General features: G+C 40.4%; 2 protein-coding genes across 18 annotated transcripts in view; both read right to left on the minus strand.

The window, feature by feature from the left end:
* Positions 1–3660: 3660 nt before the first annotated feature.
* Positions 3661–8558, minus strand: Bbs10 (Bardet-Biedl syndrome 10). 2 transcript variants are annotated; one of them, XM_040754916.1, is made up of 2 exons: positions 6706–8558; positions 3661–6246 (listed from the first exon to the last, which is right to left on the minus strand). In XM_040754916.1, the coding sequence occupies exons 1-2, from the start codon at positions 6888–6890 to the stop codon at positions 4371–4373; spliced, it is 2061 nt and encodes a 686-aa protein (XP_040610850.1). In that variant the 5' UTR covers positions 6891–8558; the 3' UTR covers positions 3661–4370. The 2 variants fall into 2 exon arrangements, with proteins under 2 accessions (XP_040610850.1, XP_005068012.2); XM_005067955.4 differs by having other exon boundaries at positions 3661–6333.
* An 84-nt stretch (positions 8559–8642) lies between these two features.
* The window catches only part of Osbpl8 (oxysterol binding protein like 8), a 126223-nt gene continuing 107382 nt past the window's right edge, over positions 8643–27483 (minus strand). For 11 of the 16 annotated variants that reach the window (XM_040754898.1, XM_040754903.1, XM_040754902.1 and 8 more), the window contains 9 exons: positions 26357–26454; positions 24553–24642; positions 22493–22629; positions 20654–20839; positions 19896–19983; positions 16796–16900; positions 15433–15556; positions 14047–14149; positions 8643–12690 (listed from right to left, as the gene is read on the minus strand). In XM_040754898.1, the coding sequence (XP_040610832.1) occupies positions 12558–12690; positions 14047–14149; positions 15433–15556; positions 16796–16900; positions 19896–19983; positions 20654–20839; positions 22493–22629; positions 24553–24642; positions 26357–26454 (1064 nt within the window). In that variant the 3' untranslated portion in view covers positions 8643–12557. The remainder of the gene's footprint in view (positions 12691–14046; positions 14150–15432; positions 15557–16795; positions 16901–19895; positions 19984–20653; positions 20840–22492; positions 22630–24552; positions 24643–26356; positions 26455–27483) is intronic. The other 5 variants (XM_040754907.1, XM_040754906.1, XM_040754915.1 and 2 more) reach the window with 3 other exon arrangements.

Below are 27483 nucleotides of genomic sequence, written 5' to 3' on the forward strand. Positions count from 1 at the left end.
GCACCATGGAAGATGGTTTAGAATGATATATGCCTCTTCTTAAGAACGTCTTGTGGAATTAAGGCTGGATGCCCAGTGGATCCTCCCTCTAGCATTTACAACTCATGATTATTTAGAGGTCCGTGGGCAGGCTACACACTGTGGAGACTCTCATTGGTGCAGAGACCAACACAATAATTCCAGATAAAGTGTTGCGGTCTATGAGAGGCAGTTAGGAGGCAGTACAGGCAGTTGAGAAAGCAAAGACGGTTTCTGGTGAGAGCTGTTTTCTTTCAGAAGGACAAGATGACTAGGAGGAAAAGGTCTGCTAAGGTCAAACACCCGGGCACCTTTCTCATGGGGGAAGGCAATGGAGGGGAGACCATGAGAAACAGGTTGATGGTTCTCATCAAATCCCTCATCCACACTCTGATCAGAAAAGCCCTCAGTGATGTCTGTAGTGAAAAAGGACGCAGTGAAGACTCTTGGGCTAGAAAATGCATACACCGAGGTTCCATAAGAGCACCCATCCCTTCAGGAACTGGAAAACTCTAAATGGCTGAACACTTGCTAAGAAGCCAGTTCAGGGACTAAAGGATTGGTTCAGTCACTAAAAAGGGTAAACTGCTCTTGTAGAGGACCTGAGTTCAAATTCAGTTTCCAGCACCCATGTCAGTCATTGTCATTAAGTGGCTGACAATCTACAACCCCATCTCCAAGGGAATCTGATGTCTTTGGTTCCCACAGGCACCTACACACACACACACACACACACACACACATACACACACACACACACACACACACACACACACACACACACACACTTAACTAAAAATAAAAAACTAGAGCTATCCAGCCTCTGGAGCTGCCACAAGACTTTCAATGGAGGAGAATATGTTTTTGGTGCCTCAAAAGCTTTCTAGAAGGTGGTAGTGTCATGACATCTGAAGATTGTGAAGCAGGAGGCAAAGCCCTGATGCCACAGCAGCTTCTGTTCAAAAAATTGCAAGACATTTTTACTTGAAGCGTATTCATTAAAATGTATTTCACAACCCAGTCTCCCAAACCCCCAAAGCAAAAGCATCTTAGAAAAGTTGGTGAAGTCTAAAGCTACATGGTTAGTAATTTTGCTATTTCAAAAATGTGTAGTTATTCATACAGCCATGGAGAGATCTCTTGCTGGAATAAAAGTGGCACTTCCATAACACAGGCTGCAGGAGGCAGAGATAACCGGCAGTTGGCTTCTCTCTCACACAAGTCTTGAGTGCAGAGTCCAGGGGGTTGGAGTGACTCTGCTTGGTCATGCAGGGATCCAAGTTCCTTCCCTTATTTCTGTACCTTTCATCCCCAGGGCATTGCTCTTGATTGTGGTCAAAGCCCAGCCACAGACGAGTGCTTATTCCCATTCACAGCTAAGACGGAATGAAAACCTGATTTTCTTTTATGCCAGCAAACAGAAGTTGCAAATATCCCTTTTTGGAGAGAACGAGCAATTCCTAATTGTGCTCAAATTGCATTCACCTGACCCATTCCTTTCTGTTTAAAACATGGATATGGTGACATCTTTCTCCTGTGTAGTATGAGCAAACACAGCTCTTTTGGCTGAAGCAGCTCAAGGATGTTCAATTATTTAATGCCTATTGGCTTGAAGATAAAAATGGCTCACCAAAGCTCGAGAAAAACAAGGTTGAAAAAGGTTCCTAGAGGATGTGTGCTTCTGGGAGGGAGCTTTACATGAGACTTCAAAAAGCACAGCCGAGGGGGCATATTTGTTCTTCTCCTTCTCGTGGGGTAGCAGACTGTATTTCCAAAGACAGCTGCCTGTACATATCCGCTCCACACACTATTCCTACAAAGTGACATCAACACTTGCCATTGGGCAGTGAGGCCTGACTTGACTGCTCTTGAACCCTGGCTTACCCTGTGAGAGCTCAACCAACCCCAGAGCCCTTGGGGGAACAAGGGCAGCACTAGAAAATCTGAAAACGATCTTGATTTTAAATTGCCTCCACATCTCCCTTTGTCCCCATTCTTTATTTCAGACTCTTAACATAACTTGGTTCTTATGAAAGGTCCCTTCAAATCCCTTTCAGGATTTAATTTAGTCACACACACACACACACACACACACACACACACACACGCACGCACGCACGCACGCACGCACGCACGCACGCACGCACACACACAAAAACAAAAACAAATGGGAACTCTAGTGATCAGGTTGGGGGAGAGTTCTGACAGAGACTACTGGAAATGGGGGGCATTTTAGAGTCAGGTAAAAACCTGGCACACAGGAATTTCCCAAGAATCTATAAGGAAGATCCCAGTTAAGACTCCTAGCAAAAGTGGATACATAGCCTGTGACCAGATTGGTACCTAGTCCAATTGTCACCACACAGGCTTCACCCAGCAACTGATGGAAACAGATGCAGACCCACAGTCAAACTTTAGGCAGAAGAGGAGGAAAAAGGCTTGTAGGAGCCAGAGGGACCAAGGACATCACGAGAAGACCCACTGAATCAACTAACCTGGGCTCACAGGGGCTCACAGACTGAGGCAACAACCAAGGAGTCTGCATGGGATTGACCTGGACACTCTGCATATATGTTACTTGTGTAGCTTGGTCCTCTTGTGACTCCTAACAGTGGAAACGGGCTGTTTCCAACTCTTTTACAGACCTTTGAGCTCAGCAATTGGTTTGATGGCAGGCAAGCTCCGGGGATCTGCCTGTCTCTGCACTCCCTAGCTGTGAGATTATAGAGGCATGACGCCGAGCTTGGCTTTTAGGTAGGCACTGGGGATTCAGACGCAGGTTCCTCATGCCTGTGCAGCGTACCCTATTCCCAGAGCTGTCTTCCCGGCCCACCGGTTTATAAACACATCACTAGTCAGAAAGTTTGCAAATATAAAGGTGTCTTTGTTCTACTTTCCCTAAATTCAACCACAGGCCAATGTTTATAATCCATTAACCTCTGAAGAAAGTGCATGACAGCATAGCAGAGTCGGCATCTAACCTAGTATTTGTACAGTAAGGATTACTGAATGAATGAACCAGAAACACATATCAGGGGAATGGGTGCGATACCACTGTGTTACTTAACAAGCACATTTAAACACATGGTGTAAACAAAACACTGTTCCGGGTGTTACAGAGAATTACTAAAAGCAGAAAACACTGTTCTTATCCATGACTGCAGCAGCAAAGTACCGCTGTTTGCACTCAGAACCTCTTAAAGTTGCATGCAAACACTTGTCAATTTTCACTGGAAATAACTGTCAAATTAGTTGTTATTGCACACTGGTCATGCATCCAAATAAGAAATACTAGCAACTGCATTAAATCCTTCCGAGCGTTTAGGAGCCAGGAAAAAACAAAGAGCACAACTTTCCCATCTTTCCTGGCATTAACTTCTAATTATAAAAGGTGAATTCACAATGTGGTCATTTTTGAACAGGTATTCAACGGTGCAGATTTTGAAAATTTACTGTTTTCGTGTGCATGCAACATGCCACAGTGTACATTGAAGCCCGGAGGACAGCTCCGTGGAATTGGTTCTCCCCTTCAGACTCAGGGTGCCAGGCTCGGTGGCAAGTGCTTTACCGGCCGAACCATCGCCCCAGCCCCCAACCGTTTTCAACAGAATAAACCAAATGACACGCAATTAATTCATATGCTTTTACAGAGAAGATGTGGCTTTTATTTACTGCTTTACAGATTTCACCCACAGAAAAATTGTTTTAAATGTAACATTAATTTGCGTTCATAAACAATGTGAGATGGCATCTGAAGACCTCTTTCAAACGGGAGATTACATGACTCTATGAAATACAGAACGCTCAAGGGAATGAAGTGGGGGAAAATACAGAAAAGGGAATACAGAGACATGCTCCCTTAGACAGAGACCGGAAACAGATATATAACATAGGAAGGAACATATTTAACCAGGTTTGGTTCCACAGGGATGCTAATTAATGGTCAGGTGGCCTCAATGGACTTAGGGTGAAGACTGGATTGACTTCCGTCAGCCAGAAGCCTGTTTGAATTTGTTTTTTTGTTTGTTTGTTTGTTTGTTTTCACGAGTCAGGGTTTCTCTGTATTGTTTTGAAGGCTGTCGGTCCAGCCCGGCCTCGAACTCACAGAGATCTACCTGCCTCTGCCTCCTGAGTACTGGGATTAAAGGCGGCTTGTTTGAATTTTTAGCTTGAGTTGAATACATCTGTTTCCTAACGTTTAGTGCTTCCATCTGTGAATGTGTGTGTAGGACACAGAACAATCCTCCAGACTCCATCCTGTTCTTCTACCCAGTGGGCCCTGGGCCTTGACCACAGGTCTTCTGTTTGCCTTCTCCCTGACCCCAGAGTCAAAGTTTGAGCAACAAAAACGCTTAGTGTTCAAGTTCATCTTCTGAATCTTGGTCACCAATTTTCTGAGGCTGTCTCTTAATATTGATTACTAAATCCACAGTTAGTATTTTTGCTAAACACTGAATAACTGAAGCTATTAACTGGTACTTACCAGCTACTGGCTCCAAGCCTGACTGACCACTTACCATAGGTTGACAGGTCTGCAGTGCATGGAGAGATCGCATGTATATTTGTGGAAAGCTGTCCTTCCCATTCTTAGGCTTGTAAAGGGTCTTAGGGATGCCTAAAAGTGCATTAGCTATTAGCATACTGACCGTGGCTTCAGCTGATTGCTGACATTGTTTGGCATAGTTGACAAGATAGTAATGTAACAAGATCTCAAAGTTACCACCCACTGGCAGGACACAGCCTGCTGGCAGAGTTGATGAGCAATAATAACTCAGGGAGGTACATGCCTCTAGTGACTTGTACATCACTGGCAATGTGCATCCTTTTCCAGGATGACTTGTGACCTGTACGTTGTCATACGACATTTCTGTTCTAGTGTCTTCTGCTGTAGGATTTCCAGTGGGGTTACTCCCAACGAGCAGTTCACAGTCACTGATTACCCAGTTTTTTTCTGGAGACAAGCACTTCAGTATTACATTGGTTTGAGATGTATCTAGTGGTGTCTCCTTGTGTGCTGACCATGTCACACGTGTTTTTAATTCTGTATCTGAAGCCACCACATTTGAATACGCTTTTGAATGTGTTTGAGTGTTTTCCAATTTGTTCTCACTCTTTACTATTACGTCCTGATACTTACCAATTTCTGGTGGGCGACTGCATTCTCTGCTGTTGTTACAAGCAAGAGGACTTGAGTCACGCTGGGCGTTGGTTTGTATGATGTAATTTAGGTCCAAGTCAGTAAATAACTGTTGCAGCATCTTAAACGCTCCACGGAAAGCACTCTCATGTTGCTGAACGAGACCCAGAACCGGTGCACAAAGGACCACACAGTGAGGTATAAACGCACATGTGCTAACCAAGCCAAGATGAACATACCTTTTGGATCTCAGGATGAGGGGTTTACAAAACTTCACCAAAGTCGTATCAGAAATTTCGCCCTGTGAAGGGACCTGTGGTAAAACACAAGGAAGAAGGCCAGTGATCCTCTGGACAAGAGAAACCTCTTCAGATGATAAACACTCCACCACCGAAATGCTATGGAGTCTCGCACAGTAACTAACTAGGTCTGGCTGCTTCACGCTGGACAGGAGCAGTTTAATGTTCTGACTCTGCAAATGTTTCATGACTGCTTTTGTCCTTTCCACGATCCAACACTGAGATGCCTGAAACTGCGCTTCTGAGTCTAGAACAAACTCCGATTTGGACGATGAAAACGGAGGCTGGAGAACCTCTGTCACCATCACCATCTTTATGTCCCCATCTGCTGGACAATAAACAGAGAAGTCTCGGTGAAGCACAAGGCCATCCACAATTCTAGAATCCGAAACAGGAAGGCCTGTCACGCCAACATTCAACTCGAGAAAACAGTTGTCCACCAACTCCAATCCTTCAACCACACTTTCATGATCCATGCACTTGAAAACGTAGTCACACATCAACTGTGAGATAAACCTGCAATTGTTTCTTCCCACTCGTCCACAAAAGTATGCTTCCAGGAGTGACTCTACAGAGCGCCTGCACACTGTCCATCCTTTAGCAGACGAAGAAAAGACAGACAGATAGTGCCTGCTTAAAAACTGATCCACAATACAATCTAGTATTTGTGTCTGAAACGTCAGCAGGGCCTGGGAAATACATTTCCACTGGCAACAGTTTTTCCAGTGCCTTTGGTGGGTCTGAGTATTTTCAGAAGTGAATGAATCTTTTTCTCTGATTGCATGAAGTCCTCTGAGTAAATGGCAAAGAAAAATAATAAACGTTTTAGCACCATCTCCTGTTTTTTTAAGGTGACTGGAAACACATGATACTATCATCCTGTATAGGGAGAGGGGGAAAAAAAAAGTAACTCAGATTTTCTATGTTGGTGCCAAGTTAAACCCGTGTTTTCATAGCTACAGACATACAGAGTACCATCTTTTTCACGCACAGCCTTATATTTACTTCTTTTTATCTTTCTAAGCTACTTTGTTCAATTCTAAGATGCCAGGGATGGGAAAAGAGAAATGTTCTAGGCAGTTGATGAGGTTTGGGGCCCTTGACTAGTCGTTTGGGCAGCAACCTTATCGGCTATCTACACTGATCTCGCAAGCTCTTTTTTTTTTCTTCCAGGTCCACGGTCTCGGGACTGGATGAGAGGGAGGTGGAGGGAGACTGCGGGCCTGGCGCACGGCAGGTGGCGCATGGTACCTGGCTAAGGGATGCTCTACGTGCAGCGCCTCCAGGAGGCGGCCTCCATCCCGGCTCAGCAGCACCTCGCCGGTGGGCTTCGTACACAACACTTGCCCGCCCTCGGGCCCCACGCAGCGGCTGGCGATGGCTTCCAGCACCTCAGTCACCCGCAGCGCCGCGGTCACAGACCCCAGAGATGCCATGCATCCAGGATCTTGTGAACCCCTTCGGCTCAGCAGAGGGCGAAGGTCAGGACCGCAGGAGGGCGGGGGCCGGAAGAGGCGGAGAGGAAGCCGGAAATACAGCCGCACCGCTTGCGTGGATTGGCGGACGAGCCACCGAGCTCTGCGGTAAGGGTGAAGCCAGCCCGGCGGGCGGGGGCGGAGGCCGAGGTGGAGGCGGGGTCTCCGGGCGCCGTCCTGAGTCACGCCCTATGGTCGGCGTCCCTGACCACGCCCCCTAGGTCTGCAACCTGAGGGGCTGGGATGGAGGGACTTGGGGACTGTCCCTGTCCTGGCTTTTATGCATACAGGGCCCATCCATACTCACTGCTCTCCTTGCCTTCACGCACACGGCTTTAGGATGCAGGATGGATGCGGAGAGTTTGGCCAGCGCCATTTTTATGCTCTCTTCCGCTGGGGTATGCTCTCTTCCCTGCGTTCGGGTATGGAAGACATCCCAATAGCTTAACCACTTAAGCAGAAATAATAGTTTGTCCTTTATTCACACAGATGACTAATAGTCCGAATCAACACATGCTAACCTTGTGTATTGTATACAGCCCCAGAGCAGCAATGTTTCATATTAAAACACAGGCTTCAGGGAGAGCATGAACTCTGCATTCATAGCTGAGGTCCTTCTATTCAATCATAGGTGACGTTCACAGTCCCTGCTTTCCTTATTAAAAAATAAAGTTCTGAGGTGGGTGCACTAGAAAGTACTTTGTACAATTTCTAACACGGAGCAAATACAGTCAAGTATTTATCATTCACTCACAAGATTCTTATGGTGGACTGTCAATATAGGGAAAAAGGGAGAACCGAAGAAACACTCTTCCCTGGGAAACCCTCCCCTGATGGAGCAGGGCTGTTACACTGGGGGAAGCCTTTCCCTGGAGCAGGGCTGTAAGCTGCTGTGCCTACTGTGACCTGTGGTAGTAGTTGGCGCCCGACTGTCAGAATACTGTTCCATCCAAGCTGTAACTCTCAGTAGTCTTTGGCTCCCAAGTGCAAGGATCCCTTTCCATCTGAGCCCCAATGCCCACACTTACATTCACAAGAATGCACAACAAACGGGTCAATATTAGCAGGAAAGTGACCTAGATACACACTGATGTTTAACACTGACTGGCTTTTCCCTACTCCATATTCCCACGCAGGACAGAAAATTGTAGGTTCTCCTGTTATTTCTAGGAGTAGCAAGTGGATTCTGAGAGGTTAGCTAGAATAGGGAGAAAGGAGGAGGAAGTCAAAGGGCAAAATTGTCCTGAATCTTATCTGAGGGTTACTGGGCATGAGGACTCCCCCCTAACAGGTATGCTGGAGGGGAGTGCTCAATATTCAATGGTAAAGCTTTTTTTTCCTTCCTGGTTGCATTTATCACTTGACAGTATCTTAATATAGACTCAAGTAGTGGGTTATTTCAAACATTTAAATGCTGCACTGGAACACGATGTGTAGACATGGTTCAAAATGTTTTTTACCCTTTCAGAAAGACTGCTCTTTGTCACATTTAGAAACCCTGGGCCTCCCTTTTCATGTATGAAGTATGCATAATTTCAACTTATTTAAGAAAGAAGAAATATAAAGTACCAAGTAAAACATACATTAGGGATTCTGTTAAATCCCTGTCAAGACTGTATGGATATCTTTGCGCACACACCCTCAAAACAAAGCAAAATAAATGAGATGATTAATTTAGTTACTGGATTATATCAGGAGTCATTGGATCACAGCTTGCTTTTTAAAAAGTTTATTTAGAATACCTACTTATAGAAGTTAACATAATTTTACAGATCATTAGAAAAATTCTTTTCTCTCTGCAAACATAACAGGTTAGGAATAATAGATTAGAAATGTATACATTACAAAACCGCCTGTGACTATCTATGCATTTACTATGCACCTTAAGAGAATTCAACAGTGTGCTATACTTACACTGCAGGTAGCAACACACTTATATCCTATCATACAAAACTGACCAGTGGTAGTGCTTGACTTTATAAACAGCCATTAACTGATGTATTTGAAATTAAATGTATATTTAACATGCCAAAAAGTGAAAATATACCCAACTGAAGGTTTGTGGCTCATCATTCAAATGTTTCATGGCATTTTTACAAATAAAGAATTTCAGTATTATGGTACTAAAATAATTTTCATGATGAACGAAGAGGCTAATTTTTCTAAATATTCCATAAAGTAAAGACACATTCATTTTCATCAAGGTTTTCCTGTGGCTCTTCCTAAATATGTTAATCTTATTAATAAGACACTGGTCCTGTACAATTTTAACAGTCCATGTTCAATTAAAAACTGTAACAAAATAGTATAATAATTGTAACAAAAAGTGGATATCCTAAACCCACAAAATATGTAACAAAAAGCAACCAAATTATGCAGTGGTGGCAGGTTACACATTTTAAAGAATCTCTTTATACATGTAGCCAAATAAGAAAGAGGTTAAAATGTAAACTTATTGAATTATGGGAGGTTCCCTCCTATAGGTCAAATTGGAAAATTTGATATAAACTTGAATATTTTCTCTATTTTTAACATAATTCACAATCTGCAGACTCAGGTATGGCTCATCTTATGCCATCGTCCTTGTACATAAGACAAAAAAGCAAAACAAAACTATTTACTGCTGACTAGAAATGCCAAACACTGAAAAAAGATGAAATTTTATACAATTGTCCTTAAAATTTTGATGAAGATAGTCTTCAAAAAGTTAAAACTGCCTTCCACAAAATTCTGTGAATATGGCACGAGTTGACACCCAAAACAGTGTGAATTCCATCAAAAAGGCACTGTTTACAATACTCAGAATAATCTGACAAGTTTACTTCAATGATGTCTGAGTAAGAATATATTTGAAGTAGGTAACTAGACAAACCCTTATAAAAGTACAGCATTACTGTTTACATATTCTTCAGCTATATAAAAGGAAATAAAGTGACAGAGAAATGACCCTTTTATGACAAATAAGCCTACAAACACTTTGAACACCACATTATAGTTCTGTAACATAAAACAATAAAAATATCTCCTTAAAGGCACAAAACCATGAGACAGGAAATGAAGATTGTATCTTACAGGGCCAGCTTTTCAATGGAATGCAGTTTCCAACTGAGCTGTGACAAAGATTACCACTGTACCTTTCTAAGTCATACAAAAAAAAAAAAAGAATACAAGTTAAATATCTATTGCTGTAGCGCACTAACATCTCATATGTCTATTACTATCTTTCCCTAGCCAGCAACATCTCACTAAATTGGGGGGGGCAACTAAAGACATTTAACAACTGAAAAATGAAAATGTCAGTAGTTATTACTCATCTAAATTTTCTCGTGAGAAGGTGAGGTTTTAGATAAAGAAAGCTGGCCATGGAGTCACAAACCCGATATACCATGTGGAGTTTTCAGACAGTTTGGAACAGTGAGTCACACACACTGTGAATCCATCTATGAAGAGAGAATCCTCGGATTAGAATGTTCAAAGTCAAGTCACACAGTCTGGCCAAACTCAAGGTCAATTATACATTGTTTAAAGGACTCATATACGAATCCACCAATTCCTGAGTTTTGTGTTCAGTTCACAGAAAGAAACTCATACGACTAAGTGTATGAGAAACATTCAATTGAACATAAGCCTTTAGTATATAAGAAACAGTCACCCTGTTAATTTGTTTCTGACTCCTTGGGTAAGGACCCATTAACATCAACTCTGAAATGAAATAAAATAAAAAAACAAACAAAAAAAACCAAAAAAAAAACCCAAAAAACAACTACCTTTCCAGTCTCAGATATCAGTACAAATAAAGTACTGTTCAGATCACATGAAACAATACAAAGGAGGAAGACAGAGCCCTAAGGCAGGTCACCAACAATTTAACAACTTCTAGTGATCAACCAACTAAGTTATATATAATATAAATTAATACTAATTTAAAATCATATAAAGATCAAGTTGTACAATATTTACAAAATATCACATCCATGAATAGGCAGTTGAGCATAATATTGGTAGTAGAATAAGAATACAAAAAATATATTGACAAATATGAAATATAACCCAAAACTCCATAATAATGAAATATTGGATATAGGTACACCTTTTGTTTATGCTGTCAAAAGTTTAAACTATTTTCATATGAAATACAGCATGGTTTTGCTGACACCGTGTGGGAATGGCTTTTCATGGGAACCTATGGTACTGAAGAGAGTTATATGCAGACACAGCACTGGAGCAGCCATTGGCTCTGTAACCCTCACACAGTGTAGACTGCAGCTTCTCCTCAGGTGACTGACTTGTACCTCAGTCTCTCCTTCGGCTGAAGGCAGGTGGAGCCAGACCCACAGCTCCTTCACCATATAAACCTTTTTGAAACCTGTAGTTTGGAGGAATCTAAATTTTATCACGCGTTCCAAAGCTTAATTATATTTTAAAGAAGTGTTTTTTTGACAACAATACAAAGTCAAAATGTTAAACTGAAGAAATAGGCAAAAACCCTTAGAATTGAAACTTGGCTGAGCCTGAACAGAAGGACTTGTACAGAACTGTGGCTTGCCACAGGGCGGAAGAAGGAGATGACACCCTTCAGAACTGGATATTCTCGAATGCCCAACTTATTGCACATTTAAGCAAGTTGATTTTAATGTTCTTAAAAATAAAGGCCACTGCAGTGTCTTGTCTTACTGCATTTTTTTTTTGCTTTTGAAGTAAAATATTACAAGTTTTCTTTTCTATTTACTCATTGAGCACTCTATTGTCAAAATGAATGCTAAAATGTTTTTTATAAAGAAAACATAAAATTATCAGGATTTCACATACCCTATAAACACTAATGTCTGGACAATGCCCTAGACCAGCTAACTTACTCAACCAGAAAAGGATGGCATCAACCAATTGTCAGCAAGTACTTAAGGTGGGATTGTAACATAAATGATCCATGTAGCTACATACTAGTCTTTAATATTGATATATATATATATATAAGTACGGATATACCTATATCTGTAACATTAAGTTCTAGGGGTGAGGAAATTTTGTGTAAACTCTTAAAAATTTTCTACTTGTTTCCCACAATATTTTCATTCTGACCACTCACTTTTCTCTTGGTATTTCTAAGACAACTGAGCTAGAAACCTTAGAGGTGGTTTTAACATTATAATGTGTCGAATCAGTCATCAGATGTCTATAATCTATCATTTCTTCACTGTAATTTCTTAGTAAAAGTTATATGCCAGTCTTCTAAAGAAAACAGTTGACTATACATATATTATAAGGTTGATGGCATTTTTGTTATGAACAGTGGTATCAGAGTATTTCATAACATATGGCAGAACACAGAAACTACTGTCAGGTAAGTGTTCTTGTGTACACATGTGGATTTATTATGCTCACATGTAGGCACAGTCTCACAAAGTGTTCTGGCACTTAACACATAGCTAATTTTAATAATCAAACAGAACGGCTCTTGTTTCGGGCTAAGGAAAAAAATGCGGAAAGTAGGCAGACACTTGTACGTTTATCTCCTGCTCTGTTGATTTAGAAATGCTGTGATGCTTTACTAGAGAGAAAACCAATCTGAACACTGGTCCCAGGTCAAATTCCATCTGTCTAGTTCAGTGACTCAACTGTTGAGAACGTCTACTTGAACATAAAGTTTATTATGACTTGAAGTAAAATCAGAAGGAAAATGACGAAGTAGTCTTTCTGTTGCAGAAAATAATCTGTAGCAGGTGCACTTGAAAGTAAATGATTTCGAAGAGCCATAATATTTCTACAAGACAAGCAACAATAAATTTGATAATTATTTTTCATAAATGTAACTACAAAATGTCATTATTAGTTATTATATTGTTAGAAAGTGTCTAATTACTTCAAGTAACTACTTCAATTACTACTCCAAGACTGGAGACTGCTAGTATTCAAGCTAATGTGCTTTTGAGTACACTGTATCAAGCACATTACTTTATGACATATTAGGTATAATCATCACAATTTAATGATACAGAATATATTATCATCTCTGTTACAACAGTGGCTTTAAGAAAAGTATTTGCTCTTTAGTTGGCAAAGTTTCTTTTATCTTTAATTGAGAGACAAGTGTGAAGTAAAAATTCCAAATTCTTCAGGAAAAAAAAATGCAGCAGATTTCCTAACACTCTCAAATTGAAGAATATTGAACAGCTTTTCTGATGCTACAAAAATGAGAACTTAGTCATGAAATTCCAACCTTTTTAATGGAATTGTGCTATGCAACCAAGTAGGTTTATACATACAATTATATTATATAATATGGCTTGATGACACCTGATACCCACGGTTCACATGTCATTCTGTCTGCTCTAAAGGAGCCAACAGCCCTGTGGGGCCAACAGCACACGCAGGACGCTCCAAAGGAGGCCAGAGGGAATGTTCGGTAAGTTCATGCAAAGGCCAGGGTAAATCATCAGAAGTATTACAGGAAGGTGACATTGAAAAGTAATCTAATGGATAAGAAGAGGTTTTCTTTTCTGTCTCTCCTTTTGGAGAGTGCCTCCCTCCCACTGCCCTGGCACAGGAATGTCTTTCCTCTAGGGCCCTCTGCTAAGTGTTAATAACTGTTAGGTGCTAGATCATGAAGTGGGGTGTGGGGTGTGGGTGTGTGTGTGTGTGTGTGTGTGTGTGTGTGTGTGTGTGTGTGTGTGTGTGTAAGCACGCACAAGTATGTGCACAGGTGTGAAGAGTGCTGGTCTCAGGGCAGGGACATTACCCACTGCTAGCAGGTACTTCAGCTGCTTTAAGAAGAGACACATCACAATTGCGCACTAGCAATGCACAAAGGGGGCTGCAGAAACAAGCAAGTCTGTCAGCTTCCTCAGAAACTACCCTGCTTCCACACCCAACCCAGTGTGTTCCTAGCATGCTACTAGCAGTAAAACATTCCACCCCTATAGAAAGGAGTCTCACAACTCCATCTCCCCTGTAGTTCCACAGGAGGAATTCTGTAAGCTTCAGACTTCAGAGGTCAGGACTCTGTTTTTAAACATTAGCAGTGTTTAAATGTAAAAATGTAAAGTTTGCGTGAGTTCCCTTAGCAGGGTCTTTACTCCTCTGGACTCAAACAGCTAGTCACTGTCAGAATATATACTACCTTTTAATTTCTTCCTGTGTTTGCTTTATAGACTCAATGGAACTTTGAATATCACCCAGGTCTATCCCCTTCTTTCTTCGTGTACTCGCTTTTACAGATTGAGCTAAAAGACAGTGAAAATGAAGTTTCAGTCACAATCTATAGTTTAATTTAATGACTTGTATAATAAAATTTTTTCTAGGCATTGGTTTGAATGGCCTACAAATTAACAAAATAAATACTCTACATTTTTAAAGTCTCAAAGAGATCAAATAAAAACTGGTACACAGTATAGAGCAGTCTACAAATTATTTAACTTGTGGAATCAATTTTTAATTCATTAAAATAGGCAAAAATAATTTAAACTCTGTGTTAATTTTGGGAAACTAATACTCTCTTCTCCCCCAGCCACTGGCACCAATCTGAATTACTCGCCTCTGTGAGCCCCTTTCAACTTCTAGAGCTATTGTTAACTTGAGATCTCTTCTTAAGGTCTCTCTTTTTAAACTAAGGTTAGTAAGACTGCCCCAATTCCACACAGTTGTAAGGAATCAAGTGGTCAACAATTTAAAGAGTTAATGTCTCTACATCAGGTACCACTCCACATACCCACCCTACAGGCTCCGTGACCCTGCACAGGCTAACAGGTTTCAAGGTTCAGAGTTCCTGTTTAGTCTCCTTTGTTGTAAGACGACAGCAACCCTGTAGCCTTTTCCTTCTGCTATCACCTGTATCACTGGGCTGAATGCCCCAGGCCTAGGGTAGCAAGCACTGGAGAGTCTACTAGCTCCTCAGGCATCTTCAAGAACATTCCCCCAACTCCGAGTGAGCGCCTTTTCTTTTAAGCCTCTCATCAATTATCATCTGTCACTATTTATTACTCTAGTGTTGCCTCTATAAGTAAATTAGCCCCCCACGCCCAGTTTAGTGTAGGTTCATAGACACTGTGTTTAAGGCAACTTTCTAAAAATTACTTTTTCAGTTTCCTACAGTGTCTAAGATGTTACCTTAATCCCTTCTTAATTATATCTTAATATAGTTCAAGACAGTTCACACAGTATCTGACTTGGTTAAGACATGATTTAATCCATGAGTTTTTGCATACTTATATTTATATTCTTACTTGTCTATGCCTTCCAAACACTACTAGTTTACTTTAGGAATGAGAAACTCTTTTGAAACGTGAACTGACTCAAAACGTAAAATATGCTTTTTGAATTCAATCAACACATTTTCACCAAAAGTTAAAGGAACTGCTACTGTAGCACTTATCCACATGACTTCCCTGTCTTCATTCCATGCTTTTATCTTAGAGTCAGCTCATCTATAATCCAAAACAGTATTCATACCTGATTCCTGTCTCCACACAAACTCTCACATTCTTGAGTTACGTTGAAAACCACTTACATGTACCAACAGCAATACCTTCACTTCCAGATGAGTCCTGGTTGTCGGGTTCTGGGGAAGAATAGCCTTTTGCCACTTTCTTCTGTTGCCTCGTTGGTTTATGCTTCATTTTTGGAACACTAACCTGAAGAAAATCATATTATGATGTGAGTCTGCACTATACTCTGTAACTAAACCACCCGCACAACTGTCAAAACCACTGACAGGGTGATGCTTAGGAATCAAAGCACAAACGATCAAATGAAATCTAACAAGTAAGATACCCAGCACCTAGCAACCCACCATTTCAGCTGGGCGCAAAGACTAGAAGGAAGAACTGGGCGAGGTAATTTCTCTCCCATTCCTGACCCATACACACCCAATATCTCCTCCACACGCTGTCAGCTTGCATACTCTTCCAGGGACACCTTAAAGCATGTACAGACACAAATACACCCCCATTGCCGCATCTCCTTCACATAGCATCTCCAGGGTTTTAAACAGCAGGGTGGAAAAAATTCCTTATCTTGTTCTCAATGTTAGAACATTTCCACTGGATGACGTTAGGTTCACTTAGATAGTTTATGGCAAACAGAAAATAAACTACTATTTTGTAGTACACCTAAACTTACAAAAACATCTGTGTGCAGACACAAGATTCAGATGTGTATGAAATCAACTAGGATTAAATTTTCTGTGAAATAATAAACTGTAGAATAATAGTAGGCTTCTGGTCACCAGTACCAAACTTAAAAACCTAAATGCAAGAGAAGAAATGTATCACAAAGGTAAGGCAATGTGCACGTTTAGAAACAGAGGAAGTCAATGGTCGCACATCTTTAACTTCATCAATCCGACAAAACTATCCCTAGCTATTGCTGGAATAACTGTGTAAACCCTCACATATGCACCTAAAATACACGTGCACATGTACACTAAGAAGGCAGGTTGTGGATTCAGCCTATCCTACTTTAGATCCTGGAGTCCTCAAGATGTCAACTGGGGTCAGTCGTGAGGGATGTATGAAGACTAACTGATCTGCAGTCTACCTAGAAGGAAGTACATGTCTCATGTGTCTGCACCATGTCCGTGCAACATGACTTAAAAACATTTTGCACCTCAGTCTCAGCAGAGGCAGGGGCAGAGGCAGGTGAGTTTCTGTGTTTGAGGACATCTTGGTCTACACAGTGAGATCCAGACTAGCCAGGGCTATACAGTGAGACAATGTCTGAAAAAAATAAATCCAAACAAAAATTTGCATCTTAAAATCGGATAGCATGTATATATGATAGTTTTGCCATTTTAAAAGTACTACATACAACCCACTGGCAGTAATTATTTCACAATGTTGTATACTCATCTTCAAGATTCTGTAACTCCTCACCCTTTTCTTCCTCAGGTGGCTGCGAACCTGTAATCTACTTTCTGACTCTGGGAATCTGCCTACGTGGAAACGGTAGAATGTTTGTCCTTTCGAGTTTGTCCATGTCTGTAGCACAGAGCAGAATGTAATTATTTTTATGGATAAATAATATTCCATTACATGGGTAGACTGTTTTGTTTATGCATATATCTGCTAAGGATCCTCCAGTGGTCCTCTTTTCTGGCCACTGTAAATGAATACTGTTGTATTTCCAGCTCTCATTTTCAACTCTTCTGGAGCAGAAGAGCTGGATCATATGGTAATTTTGTATTATATACTCTTTTAGGACCTGCTAAACCGTATTTCCCAATGGCTGCAAAGTTTTGCCTTCCCAACGTACTGGGCTCTGGTTTCCCCATATCTTCACTGATACTTTATTTTCTATTTTAATTTTTATTACATATTAAGTTGGAAGTGATGAACTAACTATGGTTTTGAGTTGCATTCATACACTAATAATAAAATCTTTATGTGGCTTTGACCGTTTATCTTCTCTGGGAAAATGTTTAATCTAGTCATTTTCTGAAAGTCCAGGAAATCTTTCATTAAGTCAGGTATTCTGTATATTTTGGATATTTAAACTGCTAGATAAATGATTAGCAGGTATTTTCTTTCATTCTGTAACTTGTCTTTTTGCCTTCCTCATCACATCATCTGATGTTTAAAAGTGTTCAAGTAAGATCTATTCATTCATTCATTTATTTGTGTATGGGTGCTTTGCCTGAAACTACACATGCACCACACATGTACCTGGCGCTGGTAAAGGCAACGGGGGCAGGGGGGGCATGAGATCCCCCGGAATGGGAGTTATAGACGATTGAGAGTTGCTGTGTAGGTGCTGGGAACAGAACTCAGGTCCTTTACAAGAGCAGCATTCTCAACTTCTGAGCCAGCTCTCCATCACCCAGAGTCTAGCTTTCTTTCTGGTTGTTGTTGCTATGAGTGCTTTTAGTGTCTTATTAAGAATCTATTTCTATGACAGACTATGGACACCCCCATGGAGGGCCTCACCCTCCCTGGGGAAATGAGGGGATAATGGGGGGTTGGGGAGAGGGCATGGGAGGAGGGGAGGGAAAGGGAGAGGGACCTGGAACTGACTTGTGAAGCAACCTTGTTTCTAATCTAAATTTAAACTGAAAAAAAAAAAAGAATCTATTTCTAAACACAAGGTCTAATGACCTATACTGTTTTCTAAGAATTTTATAGTCTTACTTTTCACTTTATGTATAGATACATTCTAAGCCATTTTCTATACAATAGAAAGTCAGGTGAACTTGTCTCAGGACCATTTGTTCAAGAGACTAGCATTTTTCCAAGGAGTGGGAGAAATCATTGTCAAAAATAACATTTAAAACCTGTTTGGAAAGCCTATCATATTTTTATTTTATATGTACATTTGCCGGAGGGCCTCCACACATATATGCAGTACCTGAGGAGGCCAGATGAGGGTGCAGAGCCCCCACAACTAGAAATGTAGATGGCTGGAGCTGCCATGTGGGTACTGGGAATGGAACCCAGGTCCTCTGGGAGAGCACCAAATGCTCTTAACTATGAGCCACATGTCCAATCCTTCATATGTAACCTTCATGGGTTTACATCTAGACTAATTTCTTACACTGGCCTGTATGCCAAGCCTAACCTTATATCAAAACGACTGCTTTGATTACTGTGGCTTTGTGATAAACTTTGAAAAACTGGAAAATATGTCTTCCAACTTTGCTCTAAAACAAACAAACAAACAAAAAGGGAATGTTTTATGTATGAAGGGACCCTCACAATTCCATATGAATTTGAGGATCAGCTTTTCCATTCTACAGACTGTTGGGGAACAATGCATTGTAACGATATGAATTCTTCTAGCTTAAGAAACAGCCGGGCGGTGGTGGCGCACACCTTTAATCCCAGCACTCAGGAGGCAGAGGCAGGTGGATCTATGTGACTTCGAGATCGGGCTGGTCCAACAGCCTCCAAAACAATACAGAGAAACCCTGTCTCGTAAAACCAAAAAAAAAAAAAAAAAAAAAAAAAGAAACAGGCACTCTTCTGGGTGCTATTATAAATTGAACTGCTTTTTAAATTTCCTTTTGTGATTCCTCACTATACAGAAACACAAATGTTATTTGTGTGTCCATTTTATAGCCTGCAATATTACCAGAGTCATTCATGAATATCCTGGATTTTTAGAAATCTCTAAGAATTATCTGTTAAGAACATTACAAGTTCCTTCCCGCTGCTCCTAAGGCTCTGTTTCCTGCTTCATCAGTCTGACCTTGCTCTATTCAGAGACTGCTGAACTTTCATCTATAGACTCCTACCGCCATTGACCTGGGCACATGGAAGGAAGCCTTTTTAGAAGCACATTCCATCCTTTTCTGACCCTCACCTCCTTTTGGACTGTAATTCATACAACCTACCAGAGGGTGCTCCTGTGGGTCTCCAAGGTTCTGTTTACTTTTTCATCCGTTTGCTCATAGTGGATAATCTGAATAATTTTATCCATTATGTAACTGATTCTGTCTTGTATTTACTTAAATCTGTTGCTAAGATTCTTCTACCAAAAATTTCCCATTACTGTACTTTTCAGCTCTCATAGTTCTGTTTAGGTCCTTTATATAATTTTTGTTACTGGCACTCTCAGAAATGAGGGCCTCCACACGTGCCTCCTAGGTACAGAAATCCCGAGCGGTGGGATGTGCATGCTCGTGTGGCCTGCTTTGTTCCTTCTGGCCTCAGAGACATACACTGGAACACACAGACCTCACAAGTCCGTAGTTGTGTCCAGCAAAGGGCGAGGCAAGGACTCCTATATGCTACAATATCTTCGCACTGCTTCCAAGCCCTTCTTGGCCCTTCATTCCCATTAGTTTCAAAGTTGGAGAGCCATGGTAAATTTGCTGCCTTTTTTTTTTTTTTTTGGGTGTTTGGATGTCAGTGCATGGAGCTGCCTGTTAATGTCATTTTACGTACCTAAAATTTAAACTTTTAAATGTAATTACCTTGAATTCTAAAGATTTAGCAAATTTATAAGCCTATTGAACTTAGCTACTTTTTTGTTACGTACCATTGGAGTGCGATGTTTCACTTTGGTCTGGATAACACCATCTTTTTCAAATTGTATCATATCATTAAGTGGGTCCCATGGTCGAGTACTAAATAGAAAAAAGAAATTTAAATAGCTACAGAATATAATTCCTTCTTGTTAGATTTTATTAAGTAATTACAAAGACTGTTCTAATCTTAAGATTTGTCTATATCTAATCTTCTGATTCATAGCTTATTCCACTACCATAGGAATAAATACATAAGTAAAATAAATGATAGAACAACAAGTTTCAAATGTCATATTATGATGTCAGGCATAATGGTATAATCTCAGGACTGGGCAGAGGCAGGCCGAACTGAGTTCGAGGCCAGCCTGATTTATATTGTGAGTTCCAGGACAGCCAGAGCTACATACTGAGACTGTGCCTCAAATAGATAAACAAACAAACAAATAAATAAAATTTCACACTGAAGAGGTGACTTAGAGGTTATAATCACCTACTGGTCTTACAGAGAGCCAGAGTTTGGTTCCCAACACTTACATAGTGGCTCATAACATCCACTAGTACAATTCCAGGGGGCCTGACATTGTCCAAGGGGCTCCTACATGCACATGGTACTCATAAACCCAAAAAGCTGGCACACATATATGTAAATTTTTAAAAAGTTTGTAAAGTAATATTTCACCCAAATTCATTTGTTGATAATAAATATAACAGAAATATGAAGGCAATAAATTATGCTAATAGATTTGAAATAAACATTTAAGCTACTTACTCTGAAAACTTATAGTGCCATTCTCCTGTGAGTGGATCAAGTTCAAATAACTTACAAGCCCACTCTTCATTTTTTGTTTTCCGATCTCTCGCAGCCTGCCTTTGAGCTTCTTCCAAAACATACTTTTCTTGAGTGGCCTCTGTTTGGTCTTTGGCATTTATAGCTCTTGTTACTCGCTGCCAGAGTCTAATATACATGTAAAAATAATATTTAAAAAAATCAACCAGAAATCAGATTTATACAGATTTTTATTTTTGTTGAGAACAAACACTGCTCATGTGGATTTCGGGCTTGACAATGCTTATGTTATGCTCATAGGCTCAGAAATGAATCAAGAAACAGAACTCAATGCCTCAAAGTGGCAACAACCACTAAGTGAAGGCTACTTTCTTTTTGGCAAGAGAAATCAATTACCTGGGCTCTTAAGCACACAGTGAAAACTGCTGACTGAGGTTGACAGGACTGCAGTGAAGAAGTCCTCTCAGTAATCTACGTTAAAACAGCTCTTTAGCTGGTCCTGGACGCATACTATTCAGGAGTCATATGCCTCAGGGTAGTCCACCAGAGACCCTGGCTGCAAAAGTTATCAACAAACTCTTAAACTCAGTCTCTAGGAACAGACCCAAGGAACAGACTCTAAATGCTTCCTATGTTTAAGTACACCAATACTGCTGAGAACCAGTGATGTAGCGAAATATAGCATGAGAAACATGATTCCCCCATAAGAATTTAGTTTTTTTCATCAGCTACATGAGAATACAAAATCTATATCTCATCCATATGAGAAGGCAACATGTCAGAACTGAAACAGGCCTCAAAGTTCATTATACACAGGTTAATTTTCTATGCCATCCACTTAGCCAATGGAAAAGGTTCCTTTTCTAAGTCTTATTATCTTGTCCTTAATATATGTTGAGCTGGACCCAGTCGAGGATGCCCATGGTCCCAGTCCTGGGAAGTAGAGGCAAGAGGGTCAGTAATAACAGTTCAAGTTCTATCTCAGCTACATAGCAAATTCAAGACCACTTCTCTTGACATAAAACCCCATATTAAAAAATAAAAAAAAACGTTGAAACATATACACACATCAAAATATGCTGCATGTCTGCATGTCCTGTTGGACAGGAAGCATCATATGGTTACACCTGAAACAGGACTTAAAAAACTGGTGCATACATATTTTCCAATGCTGTCACCCTGTATTTTATGTAGAAAATAAAGTACATGCAGACTCAATTCATAGAAGCAGGACTACAGAGTAAGGACTCACAGGTATCAAGTGTACAGTACAGTAATGTTTATACAGAACTCTTCATAAAATACAAACTGCAACGTTACCCAAAAGTGTTCAGAATTCTAGAAAGAATTCCAAGACTTACTAACAGAAATAGTGACATTAATGATGGCACTGCCCAACTAATTTAAGTCCTTTGGGAACCAGGGCATTAAGTGGCATTTTTCTGGGATCAGAGGATAGAACAAAAGTAGTTGTTTCACTCTCTACATCATCTTTCCACAGGCATATACCAGATCATGAAGCAGTTGCCAGGCAGAAACTAAGAGCCATTAGTGGGTTCTATAATTTATGCAAAGAGAAATTTAGAACACTCAAGTAGGAGAGGAAAACCAGGACATTTCAGTTCTGCCCTGCGGAGAAACAAGACGACTTGTGAAGTACTTAGGTGAAACTCACCAACACAGAATGCTCTCAGTCCCACCAATGACAGTAAACTCTCTTGCTGAATAAACTTAACAGCAGACAGAATAGTCTGACTACACTACTATATAATTTGAAATAATCCATATGTGCATTAAGTCAGCTAAAAATGGTAGACTTACTTCTCTGATTCAAAATCATCCTGCTCTTCAAATTTCACAGTGTGCCTTGTTAATCTCCACTGCTTAATGTCAGGGGTTGGATTCCAGAAAATCTCCGAGTTATCGGTCTTCTTGTCATTAATGAAGACTTCACTATCCTGTATGTAAAGGAATTAAACACAAATATACTCATTTTTATTTAGAGGAGGACTACAAAGTATAGCAACACACTAATAAATTCTTCCTGCTGTTGAAGTATATGAAAAAAATCTTAAAGAAAATGTAACCATACATTCCTCAGATCCCCATTTTTTCAATTTGTATAAAAATAGGAGTTTAAATATATAATACCAATCAATTAGAAAAATTGGCTGACTACATAGAAAGTTGACAATATTATATAAGTTTCATTACAGGCAAAGCCTCAAGCTTCATATTTGAACTGTCGCAGAAGAGCATGTGATACTGAGGACAATGTAGGAAATCAAATTATTAAAAAACTTCTGAGACTCTTAGCACTAAAAATTGAACACAATCTTAGACTTTTTTTTTTAAAGAACACCAATTTTGCCAGCTGTGGTGGTATATGCCTTTAATCCCAGCACCAAGGAGGCAGAGACAGGAGGATCTCTCTGAGTTTGAGGCCAGGCAGGACTGCAGCATGAGACCCAAAATAAAATAAATGACAAAAATGGCTTTATCATTGTTCCAAATAACATTCAGATAGGAAGTCAATTAAAACATTTTTCAGGGTCACGCATGCCTTTAGTCCCCGTACTAGGGAGGCAGAGTCAGGCAGAACTCTGTGAATTCAAGGCAAGCCTGGTCTACAGGGCTAGTTCTAGGACAGCCAGAGCTGTTACACAGAGAAACCCTGTCTCAAAAAACAAATAACATATTGCAGGGACCAGGGAGATGCCTGTGTGGGTAAAGGCAATTGCCACCAAGTCTGATGACCTATTCTTGAGACACACATGGTAAAAGGAGAGGACACACACGCTCTTACACATCCACACATGCGTACTTACATTCTCGTACACTCTCACACATACAATTTAAAAAAACATTTTGCAGAACCTATGTAGTCATTGGCTGAACCTCTAAATCCAGCTTCATTTTTCATCCTGTTTTTTTTTTGCTTATTATAATGCAGACTTGCATATCCTTAGTGTTCATAGTAAAAATGCATCTAAGAAATATACCATAATTCAATTTCAGTCACGTAGGCTCCTTGTAAGAAATTAAATAACTATGAATCTAGGTTGTCAGAGAAGTAAATCAAAGTCACTGTTTTTATGTACTTCCTCCAGAAGAAACATGACTCTAACTGGAACCACTAAAGTGCCGCACAGGCAAAGTCCCCAGAAGAAACATGACTCTAACTGGAACCACTAAAGTGCTGCACAGGCAAAGTCCCCAGAAGAAACATGACTCTAACTGGAACCACTAAAGTGCCGCACAGGCAAAGTCCCCAGAAGAAACATGACTCTAACTGGAACCACTAAAGTGCCGCACAGGCAAAGTCCCCGGCTCAGGGCTCAGCTTGCTGCTCACTCTCCACGTGCCCCGTGCTAACTGTCCACATGTCCCCCGTGTTAGTTTCCTTCCTTTCAAATGGACACATCTTATACATGTGTCAGCAAGATGGCTCAGCTAGGGAAGGTGCTTGCTATCAGCTCCAATGCCTGGGCTTGGCTCCTGGAACCCTTATGGTAGAACGAGCACACTGGATCCCATAAGTGGTCTTCTGTCTTCTACTTCTGTGTTACATGCACACACAGAGACTAAATAAAGACAATAAGAAATGGGTATCTGCGTACCAACTCCATGAAGTCCAACTAAGTATTAAATGACAAATACGAGTTACACTCCTAATAATGTACCCAGCAAACGCCATACGATAGCTACTTCCTCTAATTTAAAGTCTTAGAAACATAAAACAGTGTCACTGGCAACAGAGCAATGCCAAAATACCTGCTTTTAAGATGAGGCTTATTTAGTGACACCTTCACAATATGACTGTCTATTTTTCTCCATCAGATACAATTATTTTTGTAGTGCTAATATATAAAAATACTTACCCAATGGCCTTCCAAAGTAGCTAGGACTTCTTTTCCCAATTTAAGTTTCCCTGATATTTGATTAACATAATCACTACTCCCTAAAAATGGCTTTTAAAAAAGAAAATATTGAACATTTTAGTTTATATTTACATACATTGTAGATAACCACACATTAAGAAATTACAGTTACTACATTCTTGAAAGTAAAAACAATGAAATCTGACTCAAATTTAAGTTAGAAACTTTCAATAAAAATAAATCTCCCCAGCACTCGGGAGGCAGAGGCAGGAGGATCCCTGTGAGTTCAAGACCAGCCTGGTCTACAAGAGCTAGTTCTAGGACAGACTCCAAAGCCACAGAGAAACCCTGTCTCGAAACCAGCCCCCCCCAAAATAAATAAATAAATCTGAATTGTGACTATGAAAATTACAGTTTAAAAACAGACAATGAAATCTAAATAATCCAAGAAGATCACACAGGTATAACGACCTCTAGGCCTGAGCTTGTCAATGTGGCAACACAGTAAGAACTCAGAAAACTGAGGGAATTGGAAAATTTGAAAACAATGAGAAGGAGTAGACTTTGGGTCACTATTTTTAGTAGTGTCTTTCCTTAGAGACACCATCATGATGCTTAATGACTTAATGACACGAGGAACTATTTAGGACCACTTTCATCATGATTGTCAGACTAGTATGTCCACATTTGTAAAAACTGGCAAAGCAAAGGGCACTGCATCAAATAAGATCCTTTTCATTAGAAAGAGACTCTGGTCATTGGCATATCAACATGGAAGCAATTAACAACACCCTATCATTATAGTCCCTATTTTTATCCGAACACGATGTACTAAATTATAACTGACATTGTGACAAGATTTCTAAACTTTGTTGAAGCAGACAGAATTTTCCAAAGACGGCTTCAGCAGTACCCACACATTTCCTCTCTGGTCCCACACTTTGCTTTTCTTCAATGAGACCCTGCCAGCCTCCTACCCAGAGAAATGCGTCAATGTCCCTCCTCCCCTGAGCCTGGGTGGGTGTGAACGTCAATAGAAGATAGAGGCATTGTAAATTTGTCTTTTAAGACTAGGATGGAAGGCGACCAAGCTCTCAGCGTGCTGCTGAGACCTTGTGCTGCTAGGGAAGACCTCCAGTAGCTTAAAGCGGCCATGCTATCAAGAAGTGAAATCACATGGTAAGATCACATGAACAGGGGCTCAGAGTAACAGTCGTGGCCTTTCCAGCATCAGAATCAGAAGTAGGCAAGTCTTTAGTGGATCCTGGTCTCAGCTCAATCACTCACATTTTGCAAGATTTCCTGATGCCCAACATTTTGTAAGAGACAGACCACCTCCAATATTCCCCATTCAAATTTTTGACATGTAAATCTGATGAGGAGTAGCACATAGTTAATCTTAAGCATGGGTGTTCAAATAATTTTTTATGCAGAAATTCTCTTACTGTATGGAACCAGAGTCATAATTCATATCTACCTTCTGGGGTTTTATAAAGCAAGGTTTTACTTCACAGATATATGTCAATCCAATCACTTTTTAAAGTCTTATTTCTTCTACAGTGCCAAGTTTTATCACTAAATTAAAAATCATAGGAATGGTGGCTTTCATGTTAACCTTTATCTTCTAAACTTTTTCAGGCTGTACCAATATACTTGCAGAGAATGTCCTTGGATGTATTTCTCTTTGACCTGACATAAATCATGTTTTTATGTTTAGTTCTTGTTCCATAACAAATCTATATTGTTTTCTTCAGTATTTACAACACAGCTTTCCCTTAATCGGGTAATACCATCATTTGCCAACCTTTAGCTTAAATTCAAGTATTGCACTGTATCCAGTCTTTTGACAGGTGATATTGACGGTGCCACCAAGCTCCAGTGTCATTGTGCCATAAAGAATTCCTAAGGAAAAAGAAAACCGACAGAAGCTCAGACAGAGAGATACTGACATAAAATAAGAAGCGTTCTATAATTTGGTATACTTTCTAGGAGAAACCTGTGATCTAAGGGCATACTGCCTCACCCAACAAAAAACTTGGAAAGTAGACATAAAGTTTGTTTTAGAACATAAAGCATATTCATGTCATGTTTAGCTGTCAACTTTACAGACTGTTTATTTAAAGTACAGAGGTGGGTCATTGAGACTCAGCATCCGGTCATGCCTTAGGATCTGAGGTGGACTGTGGGGACCACAACGTAGAAAGAAAGATTGACACCCAGAGGTTACCCTCTGACCTCCACATGTTTATAGTTTACGTGAGTGTAATCAACATTTTTAAATGCTTTATTTATTTGTATATTTATTTATTTCATGTATATGAGTGCTCCATCCACATATACACCTTTATGCCAGTAGAGGGCATCAGATGCCACTATAGATGGTTGTGAGTCCACTATGTGGTTGCTGGGAATTCAACTCAGGACCTCTGGAAGAGCTGTGCTCTTAACCACTGAGCCATCTCCTGACTTGTAATAAACATTTTTAACTACATAGGGAAACCTCAGTCACTGCCCCTGTGCTGTGCGGTAATCCATGCTTGTGAGGAAACTGATGCTGAGGCACAACTAGCCCACTGTGTTGCTTCAATGACCGTACTGAAAACAAAACAACACAACACAGTGCCCCTTCAGAAGGGTGTGTTGGTCACGTGCTTTGCACTTTTTTGGAAGCTGGTGCAGTGCAATGGGGAAGTGCTGCAGCACAGTGCTCTGAAGTGTAAGGTTACCAGGAGCCCTACAGAGGATCACACGCTAATGCTTTCTTCAGGTGAGTGAAGTGTCAGCTGATAGCTCAGTGGCGGTAAGTGAGCAACATGTGCTCATTAGCCCATGGAAACACTGTGACAAGAGCCTAGAATGTCACCTCATTATCTTCCCTAGAAACCAGGGTTCTCATATGTGCTAATTTAGGTTCTGTGTTGAAAACACATT

The sequence above is a fragment of the Mesocricetus auratus genome, unplaced genomic scaffold, assembly GCF_017639785.1.
Source record: "Mesocricetus auratus isolate SY011 unplaced genomic scaffold, BCM_Maur_2.0 Super-Scaffold_100011, whole genome shotgun sequence".
In the NCBI taxonomy this organism is placed as follows: domain Eukaryota; kingdom Metazoa; phylum Chordata; class Mammalia; order Rodentia; family Cricetidae; genus Mesocricetus; species Mesocricetus auratus.

Bases quoted from the DNA above. Each gene is read 5' to 3' on its own strand.
- Bbs10 (XM_005067955.4), bottom strand. From the start codon at position 6,890: ATGGCATCTCTGGGGTCTGTGACCGCGGCGCTGCGGGTGACTGAGGTG. The intron at 6,334-6,705 runs GTACCATGCGCC...CTCCCTATACAG, and splicing joins GTAGAGCATCCCTTAGCCAG to GATGATAGTATCATGTGTTT.